Source organism: Alosa sapidissima, chromosome 13 (genome assembly GCF_018492685.1).
Source record: "Alosa sapidissima isolate fAloSap1 chromosome 13, fAloSap1.pri, whole genome shotgun sequence".
NCBI lineage: Eukaryota > Metazoa > Chordata > Actinopteri > Clupeiformes > Clupeidae > Alosa > Alosa sapidissima.
The window spans coordinates 11,116,532-11,127,632 of record NC_055969.1 but is presented as its reverse complement, the minus strand read 5'-3'; the positions used below and the strand labels follow the sequence as shown (position 1 = coordinate 11,127,632).

At 40.6% G+C, this 11,101-nt stretch overlaps 1 protein-coding gene across 1 annotated transcript; it reads right to left on the bottom strand.

Moving 5' to 3' along the window:
- Window positions 1-4,122: 4,122 nt before the first annotated feature.
- LOC121679872 (pancreatic secretory granule membrane major glycoprotein GP2-like) lies at window positions 4,123-7,584 on the bottom strand. The gene is made up of 9 exons (XM_042058928.1): window positions 7,438-7,584; window positions 6,979-7,038; window positions 6,664-6,783; window positions 6,395-6,579; window positions 5,462-5,625; window positions 4,977-5,222; window positions 4,682-4,847; window positions 4,336-4,435; window positions 4,123-4,245 (listed from the first exon to the last, which is right to left on the bottom strand). The coding sequence occupies exons 1-9, from the start codon at window positions 7,517-7,519 to the stop codon at window positions 4,193-4,195; spliced, it is 1,176 nt and encodes a 391-aa protein (XP_041914862.1). The 5' UTR covers window positions 7,520-7,584; the 3' UTR covers window positions 4,123-4,192.
- Window positions 7,585-11,101: the final 3,517 nt, after the last annotated feature.

Genomic DNA, 11,101 nt, shown 5'->3' with positions numbered 1-11,101 from the left:
GTGTAATGTTTTGGCGCTCTATAAGCACAATTAAATTGAAATTGAAAATGGAGAGCACTGCAAGTGCTGTAAAGCTGGAGTTCGTTGCACTTCTATATGCATGTGAGGGTGCTTGTACAAACAATGATTGTGGAGACGATGAGTGATCTGGTGATCGTGAGTGATAATGAGAATTCACTGTTGTTTGCAAAGCAAAGTTATTGCTTTTTTTGTTATGCAGTTGTGAAGCAGAGTTTTGGACAAATCGACTATATTGTTCTTTTAACAATTTGCCATAATATAAATATTGCCTTGCAATAATAATTGTGTCTTATTCTTTCTTATATGATTACACTTTGAAATGTATTTATCTGTGGTGCACTGAAAGCATTTCACTTTTATAAGGAAATGAATCAACATTGAGAAAAACCTTTAAAGTTGTGGTAAAAAAATATTTTCAACCACCGTCTTAAAAAGAATACGGATTCCAGACCTAAGCATAAATATAAATATGCCAATGGACTTCTTGTGGTCAATAAACATAAAATAGACACCACATCCTCATTTGTAGCGCATTTGGTTCAAAATGTGTAGCCAAAACACTTTTTTGGACAGGGGCCGAAATGAATTTAAGGAATTTGGGGGGTCCTGATATACTCAATCATAAATGTAAGTATTCCTATGGGTTTTCCATGGTCAAAAAATTAAAATAGACATCAAGTTTGTATTTGTATCTCAACTGGCTCAAAAGCTATGTATAGCTAAATCCCTTTCAGGCGGCGGCCACATTAGATTTGGCCACCATCTTGGTCGCTTGGATGCCCTGGATAAATCATTTCATTATGCCCTCAGCTACATCTGTGTCAATTTCGTGTTTGTAGATGAATTTGCACGAACAATGGGGTGTAAGGCCCCCAACTACTGCTTTTTTGGACAGTGGCCATATTGGAATTAAAGGAATAAGGGGTCCAGATGTACTGGGTCATAAATATTAACATTGCTACAGTATGTGTTTCCCATGATCAATTAAGCTGAAAAAGATATCAAGTTTACATTTGTAACTCATGTGGTTCAAAAGTTATAGCCTTTTCGGGCAGCAGCCATATTGGATTTGGCCGCCATCTTGGCCCCAAGGGTCATTGACTCCGGCGCCCTAGTTAAATCATTTCAGTATGACCTAAGCTACATTTGTGCCAAATTAGGCGCTTTTAGAAGAATTTGCGCGAAAATGTGCTTAAGGCCCCCCACTATGTAGGCTAGTCTACGTGCTGCTGCTGCAACACGAAACTACATGGAACAAGAACACTGGAGATTTCTGCCAGAGTTAGCAACCTAAGCTTTATGCCACAATGCTACATACCCAGAAGTTGAAGCTTCTCTCATACAAATTAACATCCCCCAGAATGTCCATACGAAAATGTTCAGCATGTAATGTCAACTGTTCATCTAGTTAGACTGATGATGCAAAGTTTGCTAGCAAATAAGCTAATATGGAAAGTTCGCTAGCAAGTTAGCTATGGCTAAGATGGAGAGTCTGTTTGGGGAATGTGTTGTGTTTGGGCGCATATCGCCATCTAGCGAGGCGGAGTAAAACATTAATAGTTCGGCCTACGACAGTGTTTCTCAAACTTTTTCAGCTTCAGGACCACTTAACTAACCCTAGCTAAAAAAAAAAAAAGATTAGACCTACTTCAACAGTAGCCTATAATTAGTCTACACAATAGGCCTACTTACTGAACCACCTTGCTTATTGTCTTTGCACTTTGCTTATTGTGCCAGAGGATTCATACTGTATGATTTAAACTGGCATATCTTACATAGACAGTGTTGCAGAACTGTTTGGATTTTGCAAACAACTCATCTATATTATATTTTACCACGTCTGCTTGCGGACCACTTGTGATAGCTTGCGGACCACCAGTGATCCCCGGACCACACTTTGAGAAACACTGGTCTACGAATATGACAGTGGTCCAGTCAAATCTTTTACTGTCTATGGTCAAATCCCAGCCGAGCTATAACTGTAGCTCGACTTACCTGTGCATGTAAACATACTGACTGACAAAAAATCAGAATGAGTAATTATAACAGAGTAGCCCTGTGGACACACAATATTGTTGGAAAATTGAGATGTGTGAAACACTATTTGACTCATGGTAATCAGAAATAATTTGTTATAAAAAAAGACTAAAACTGACTAAGACTAAGATACCTTTAGTTTCCTTTTGACTAAAACTAGACTAAAATGACGAGACTTTTAGTCGACTAAAACTTGACTGACAAAAATGATATTTGAATGACTAAATGTGACAAAGACTAAAAAGGACATTTCGTCACAAGACTAAGACTAAGACTAAATTAAAAATAGGTGACAAAATTAACACTACAACCATTTGCAAGGCTGGTTGGGGGTGCCACAAGTCCACACAACTATAACAATAACATGAAGAATGATTTTGTTGGGGATTACTTGCAGAGTGATCTATGCCCTATTAACCTGACTACACTTTTCAGTTATCCAAAAAAAGACATTTGTCCTACTTAAAAAGATCACTGACCTAATGAAAGGCAATAATGCCCTCTTGTCACGTCAGTCTCTTCCATGCAAACTTTGCTATGTATTTGACAAATTACTTAGCAGATAAAGCAATCAAAATTACTACACCAAGAACACCAACACGAAATGTAAAATTACTGAAAACTAAATGAACTGAAACCGATCAGTTGGAGCAAAAACTCCTAGGCTACTATACAGACGCTATACTGTCCCACGACCACGTTCGTGCCATACTCGCCTACTGCTTGTGTCACTGTCCCGTTTGGAACAGTGATAGTGGCACAGGACTGGGCTGGCAAGGGACACAAGAGCCACGCACCAGTAACTTATAATAGTCTAGGTTTTGCTCCTACTGCTTCCCCTGTTCACGAGTCGAGGACACTAGCTTACTTCATGTCATGTTCAGCCCACGGTTCAGTTCATAACGCCATAAAACTCGCCATAGCAAGTTAATCTCTATCAGGTTTAAAGACGATCACATTAATTTCCTCCATTTTTCACCTGAAGAGCGTTAATCACAAACCCATTGATATCCAGCACATCTGAATATAGAGTTACCATGGTGGGTGCTTCACCGAGGTGAAGTTAGTTTGATATTCGACAGATATTCAATTTTTTTTAATGCGGCCGGTTTCACCCCGTGTTTGCAGACAACATACAAACAGATGACCTGTCTACTTGCTCCTAGCCGACCTACTTAGGGACCGTCTATAAAGTACCTTCATAGTCTTTTTTGTCAATAGCTTTGACATCATGTGACCTAGTGACTCCAAGCCAATGCAGAATAGTTATCCTATATGGGACTCAGACACACCTCTTTTTATAGTCACTGTACACACACTGTATTTTATATGAATATTTTAAAGACTCTCCGTTGGCTTGCAAGCTGGAAAAATTAAACTTCGATAGGGGCAATCACATTGTGTATAGAGACGTTAGGCAGGTTTAACATAATGATTGATGAGAGTTGCAACGGTTTGGCTTGAATTCCCTGCTACTTGAAAAAAGATAGATGTTGCAGTTGGCAAACAGCAGAACACGAGTTAGAGCTTTTTTTTAAGTTGGCAAAAGTTTAAACAAGCCAGATAGCTCCGCTGGTGGGAAAACGCATGGAACTCATTAGTTGTAGCACTGTCCTATTGCGTGCAGAGGGAATTTGAAACACAACTGATTATCCCGCCCCTCGGACTGAGCACTGCCAACGGCGAGTGCCCAGACCCTGCATTTAATGTGGGTCTGGCTCGTCAGCAAGTCAGTTGCTCATAATAGGTTTTGCTAACATACAATTGCACATACCGCCACCTACTGGGTTGGAGTCGGGATCTCTTCACTGGTAGCCAAATAAAAAAAAAAAAAACCTACATTATTCTCAATAACAAACATTTAGTCTACCTCTACCTATTGCCCACCCTTTCACTGAAGTAAACATCCATCTGAATTTTAGATGTAACTCATGTCACAAATGGAATATTATTGCTCACGTCTACAAACTGAGGAGTGAGGACCCCGATTATCCTCAGACAAAGGCCCAAGATTCTAGCACAGAACACATGGATTAGCAGATAGTGACAATAGTAGTACAGAAGTTTACTTCTCAAAAGTATTTATTAAAAGGTACGAGTCCAGATAATGCCAGGGTATGGAAATGACAGATGTTTACAGCTTAGGAGAGCGTCTCTTTGGCCGTGGAGCCAGGAGATTCAGCACATCTAGAGAGAGAGAAAGAAAAAGGTCACATAACAGAAACTAATTATGCTGGGAGCCTGAACACCTCAGCTACCTGTTGTGTAACCATTTACCTGTATTCCTAGCAGGGAATAGTGGCCCATAAGAAACAGTGATATTGTCTTGGTCGTCTGCAGATCTGCGGCCTTTGGGCTGATGGACATGGTCACAGTTCTGGGAGGAAAAAAAGGGTTGCATGGGGGAGGGAATCTAATGAAACACTATAGACTTTTAATAATGAGAGACTGAGTAGTTGGGTCCAACACGGCACACATTTGTTGTTTGTCTAACATATGAACAAACTAGAGTGCCTGAGGTGGTACTACTCTCATTCACCATCATTCTGCACTGAAGTTCACGTCAGACTATTTCAAAGTCTAAAGATCTTCAGATTTAAGGAGATGGGGCGTTGAAGCTCACCGGGATGCAGCTTTTGCCTAGCTCCAGAAGGCAGAGGTGAAGGCTGCAGTGGAGGTACACCTGAGAGGGGGGCACACCGAAGCTGAACATCCTGAAGGAGAAACGGCTGCTTGTGGACACCCCATTTCTCAGCACCTTCACCGTGCCATCTTCCGGGTTGGGACACCTGCAAGAGGTGAGCATGAGGGATTATAAAAGATAGCTTGCAGAGACGGGAACATGAACAGTAAAACTCTGCCGTTTTAGGGCAGTGACAAAACATGTTAGTGGCAACTGTTATTTCATGTCAACAAACTGATAAGCGATGAGGTCCCAGTTGATGGAGAAGGTTGAATCGTTGATGGGTGTGGCCCAACAGAAGTCCAACACACTGGAGAACTGGCGGCTGTCCACTCCTTCCACGTCCACGGCTATGTAGATAGTCTCCTCAGGTTCCCCAGTCACATTGCCACTGAATTGCAGTGTGAAGTCTGCATCCTTATATGGAGTTATCTGAACTTGGTATGTCCCGTGTACTGCAGGCAGCTTCTGATATGTAACACTGCAGGCATGTTAGGTGCATTAGAGAGCACTTTTTCACTAATATAAATATGGATTAAACAAACCTATACTTTTTGCAATGCTTTACAGTTACTAAAAGAAAACTATGCATCCATTGGCTTTTAATTAAAATCTATTAGTCAACTTGTCAAAAGTTCTAATAAATTAAGCTTCAATTTGGAACATTTAGCTCTATAAATGACAGTGGACTCATTCATAAACTGTTATGTGGCAAATCACCTTTTTAAGACATGAATAGCCACATCCATGGAAGCATTTTTTTTTATAGGATATTCACAGACAAAACGCAGACTCAGTTGTCTCTGTCTGCTAATAATATGACCTTCTGCAGAGTCAGATGTCCCCTGAATAGAATTCTTGTAGATGAAGTGGGTTTTATTGGCCTGGAAAAAAAAAGTCATTTTCATAATCATAATCATTCAATAAACATAACCGGAACAGGGATACTTTTTGGGGTTACTGTTCTGTCACTGTTGCTTTTACTTTAGACACAGCAAAGGACATCACGCCACATCTATGAAACAAGGTTCACTAACATTAAGGCATGTTTATTTAGCTGAATGACCCCCTCTACGTTTCACAAGAAAAATATGTGCGCATTTCAGTTAGAAATCTATCCATCCCATTGAAGTGTGTGCATGGTTGCCTTAGGGAAGAAAATACCTACTTGTACCACTTTCAGATTAGATAGATAGATAGATATATATATATGGCTTGTCAAACAGATAACCATATATGGCAAGCAGGCAATTGCCATTAGCCAAGACAAATTTGTTACAGTATGGTTTGCGGTCCTGGGAAGATTATGACAGTGCATACCCTGACAGCTCAACAGGCCGCCGGTCTCACACCCCTAACCTTAAGAACGCTTCTAACCACCGAGTTGGAAGCCTGGGCTTTTAGCTCAGTGGTTCGAGTGTTCGACTCCCATGCCAGTGTGTGTTGAGGTGGCAGGTTCGAGGCCTGGTGACCAACTGACCTGTTACATTAGAGGCACTATTTTTCTGACCACATGCTGTGCGCGCACCCAACCTAGGCTCTGTATGTTCACAAACATTGAAGGGCTCTATGTACATCTGCCAATCTATTTACTAAAGGTTCTTAGAGGTTTTGGTAGATGTAGAGGTTGATCAAACTGTTTTTGCTACTCACCCTTAGAACAGTTCCACATTTCTGGTTGTCATTGTTGAAATGGAACTTCACCTGTCCATCTAGGACTGTGCCTGTGCAGCCCGGATCGTTGAGGTGTAGAACTTGAGCAGGAAAGCCAGCCTCAAAAAGGAGGCAGCGGGATAGTGAAATCCAGCAGGAGCTATGGTGGCATGTGGCAACTAATCCTGAGAGAAGGACAGATGTTGTACATGTATTGGATCATGCTAACATCCATAAAACTAATCAGCACAGATCTGATTAGGGCTTACCAAATGACTCTGGGATAGGTTGATGATGGCTCTTCTTGCACAAGCAGCCATTGATTCCATATATTTTCCCACATACCTCATCTTCTGTGCAGTGGATTTTAGCACAAGGGTTAGTCGAGACTACACAGAGATAGGAGGGAGAGTGTGAATGAGCAAGAGACGGTACAAAACATTCATGTCACTGTAAACATTGTACGTGCCTCACTTCATGAGTAGACTACATTGTCAGAGGGATTTTCCAGAGTTTCTTGATAATCTCAGAGAACACATGAATCATTATAAAACTTCACAGAATCAAACAGTGGGGGGGGTTACCTATTTTGGTTTGCACAGAAGATGTAGGATGATGAGGGTGTGTGGATATGGTGTTCACACCTACAAAATAATTGTTGACTTTAAAGGAAATATGCTCAAAAGTACCAGTAAACCAGTTAGTGAACAAAAGATTGCGAGAACAAAAATGTCTGATGGTTTATAAATCAGCCAAGACACTGAAGATGACAAAAGACCAGTTATCATAACTGCACAGTAAGCATAATTACAGCCATTGGGCAAACAGATAGAATGTGGATCAGAGAGCTTAATTTTTGTAATACCAAAATGGTACATTTAGAATTGTATTATTGTTCTTGTGTCTTAACTGAAATAATCTGTTTTACTTTGTAAAGTGGTACAGAGTTGAACCACTGACTGAAAAACACAGATAGTCAGGAAAGGCTATTTCAACAGTCATAAAGCTTTCATTGTGCCAACTTGCCATAAAGACCAACTCACCAAGACTAAGAATGTAACCTACAATCAACAACATGCCTTCCATAGTCATTCTGCTTCTTTGGGGTTGATGGGCAACCTGCATCCAAAATTCCTACTCTTGCCTGACTCCTGTTCCTGCCTGGCCACTTTTTAACAGAGTGTGAGCCTATAAAATCACTCTAATGTAATGACTAATCATGATCACCTGTGCTGCTCAAATGGAGTGCCATCAGGCATTTAATTGATGGCTGGCAGTAGGCTAATTAAAGTAACTAGACTATACCAGAGCCATAGAAAAAGAGAGTTGCGACACTCTTTGAAGTCGCCACCACGCGGTCACGTGGTTCACGTACGCTTCAAACAGCTCTTTGCGTGTCGTGTTATTTCAATGGGATGGACAGCAGCGAGTGCGTTATTGAACGGGAAACATTACAACAAACCAAAAACGAGTGTTATTAGGCTACGTGTTAGCATGTTTACATTATAGTGTCAATTATATATTGCGAGTATAATAGTTTGCAACATCAATCTAAAATAAGTTCTTTGGTAGTTCTAACATTGAACGTTTGTTTCCTTGCTGGACATGAGCCGTTATTGGATTCCTACATTTGCCTGTATCACGCTACATATACTTTACTTACATTGTCAAAACGTAGGCTATGCATTTTGTATCTTTTTTGTGTGTGGACATTAGATCCAGTGTCCTTTTCAGTTCGTTTGGTGAGATGAAGATGAAGATGAAGATGAAGGTGCCCCCCCCCTCCAATCTACCACACAACTTTGACCATTGTAAGACTAGCAATAAACGTCTATCAAATATATGAATGGCATTCAGTAGCCTAACAGCTTACATTTTAAAAGTTTGATCAATGCATTAAGTCTGTTCAGTTATTTTAGAGAAATAGCATAAAGGTGGCCACCACACAGCCTTGGCAACATTTTAAGACTAAGCCATAAACATGTCAAACACATAGGCTAAATAAGAATCAAAAACAACTTAAATGTGAAAATTTTGATTAATACTGCAAGACACCCACTGTTTCAATAACACACTTGTAATCAACTATTTCAATAAAATACTTACAACTTATATTTCAGCTGGCTGGTGAGACTAGAGCATGAAAAGGATGACTGATGTTAGGTTTTCAATAGAATTTTTAAGTTTTCAATATGTGTTTAAAACAAGAACAGGAACAAATGCAAAAAAGACTGGGAGGAAGGTATGGTGACACTGCAACATAAAAAGGAGGTCTGACACTCATTTAGGTTTCCAAAAAATAAAAAGATTTCAGTTTCCAAAGTTTGAACAACAATTGTGTGTGAACTACACAAAAGACACAATGTGGAAGGGATGGGTAGCCCTCTGTGTACTCTGTACACCTATAAGAGGGACATGCAAGGAAGATGCGACATTTGGCTGGAGTCAGGAGTGTTCTGGGAGGTGTGGAAGATGCTGGATCAACACAACTCCATTTGTGCAAGGGCCCCATCGTGTGGACCTCAAACATAAAAAATGATCTTATCTGAACATTCCAGTCATATATCGCCAGAGGCGGACAGAGTACACAGCTTTATTACTTGAGGAAAAAATACAGATACCCTTTGCTCAATTTTACTCAAGTACAAGTAAAAGTACAAGTCAGATGTCTACTTAAGTAAAAGTACTGAAGGACTTGTTTTTAAAAGTACTTGAGTATCAAGAGTAGCCTACATTTTCTAAATATTGCATTACTACTGCCACAGTGCTTACATTTGTGTACAGAAACGTCCTACATGGAGTTATGAAAAATGTTAATGTTAATACCTTGAAGAATGTAAAAGGAATTGAAAGTAAAATCAAGTCATTTTCATCTTTTTACCATGTTGCCAGGGATGGGCAGTATTTCTAATACATGTATTTAAAATACGCATTTCAAATACAAAATACTATTTCGTAATTGAAACACTTGAAGCGAAAACTATCATCAACTTGTTCAGAAAATTGAAATACTGAGGTGGGGCCACAGGTTGGCACATTCCTGGGATGGACCTGCTGCGTCTTCATCCATTCTTTCGTCCATGGTTTCTTCTCTTATCTAAATCTGACCACGGAGTTGACTTTGGCGGAAAGCTGAAGGTGATTGCTGATAGGGTGTCCCAATCAGTGGCGCCTGCACAATCCAAATCACATTTGAGAGGGAAACTACAGAGCCCCTAAGGGGACATGAGCAAAAAAAAAATTTAAGTTTAGTTTCATGTGCAAGCATGTGTGAGCACATGAAAGTTTCATGTGCGCAAGCAAAACCTTTTCACATGAAACTTTCAGGTGAGCACATGAAACTAAACTTTAGATTTTTTTTTGCTCATGTCCCCTTAGGGGTTCCGTAGGAAACAACAAATTGAGGGTTTCCGACAGGGTTGCCAGATTGGGCGGTGGCGGTTTTGCAATCTATTTTGCGGGCAAAAATGGGTTTGGGCGGGTGTATAAAAATTGGGCTGGTTTCGGATCAGTTCGGCGGGTTTTTGTAGCCGAAACAAAGGCACTTCAGACCCTTCTTCCAGCGACCGTCTCTGGTCAGCAGGCAGCAGTCTCTCACTCACTCACACACACCCTCTGGCTGACGTGCCCCCCTAAACTCACAACAGACACTCTCAGCTCACGTCACCTTATGTATCGAAACATGCATTCTAGCCATATAAATGGCATAGTGCATGGTATTTCCATAACCGCGAGATATGCGCTTCACAATGACCGCAATTAGTTGTTAGACAGTAAAGCCCATCAGTAATTTATCCAAATTAACACATATTTCAAGTACCATTCATGATGTTGTCAAATATTGAAGTTGTGGGAAGTTTAAGCTGTATGTTTCTTTCGTCCCCCATGTCGTTTCATTTATCCCGGTCTGGAGGGACGAATGAAACAAAACGCATGTTCGATTTCTCCTTAAATAAATCCTGAATGGTTTTGTTCAGAGCTGAAAATGCAACTGTATTTGACAGAGGACCGATGTAGTTTGCTTGTGAGAAAATATTAGCTTTCAGTGTTTTACGATGTCTTTGTAAATTACGTTTAATTAAAAAGTGTTTCAGTCCGGTTCTCCCCTACTCTGGCGCAGACCGCCATTCAAACACACAGCTCGCGGGGTTTTCAAACTTAGCTAGCTGACTGACAATGTCAATATGCCAAAGTGGGCAAAGAGCATTTTGTCATTACAGTCAATCTCTTCATGAGTGTGCACACTGCTGAAAGATTACCTACGAGACAGGATGGACTTACCCCTTCTTTCAGGGTTGATGGATGTGCGCAGGTCTTGCGCGAATGGCTTGACATAGGACTACGGCCCACATTCCGTCCAGCCCGACAGTTGTTGAGGAAGTTTGACAAAGCCTAGGCCTACTAGAACTTTTTAATTATTTTTAGGCCTAATAACAATTGCTCAAAGCGATTTTCACGAAGGGCCTAGGGCCATAGGCCTATGTTTTTTGTGTAGAGATGGCCCATGCATGAACGTTCTGCTTCTGCAAAGAGCGCACTGACACCCCTGTTCGTTCAACGCGACTTTCATGAAAACTAGGATTAACTGCCTGTCAGGTAGGCCTACTAATTGTTCTAAATTACAGGTGTCAAACTCAAGTTTGCCTTTAGCCTATATATGGCGTATGAAAATATTTTTTGCGTGTAGTTGCCATGCATGGACGCACT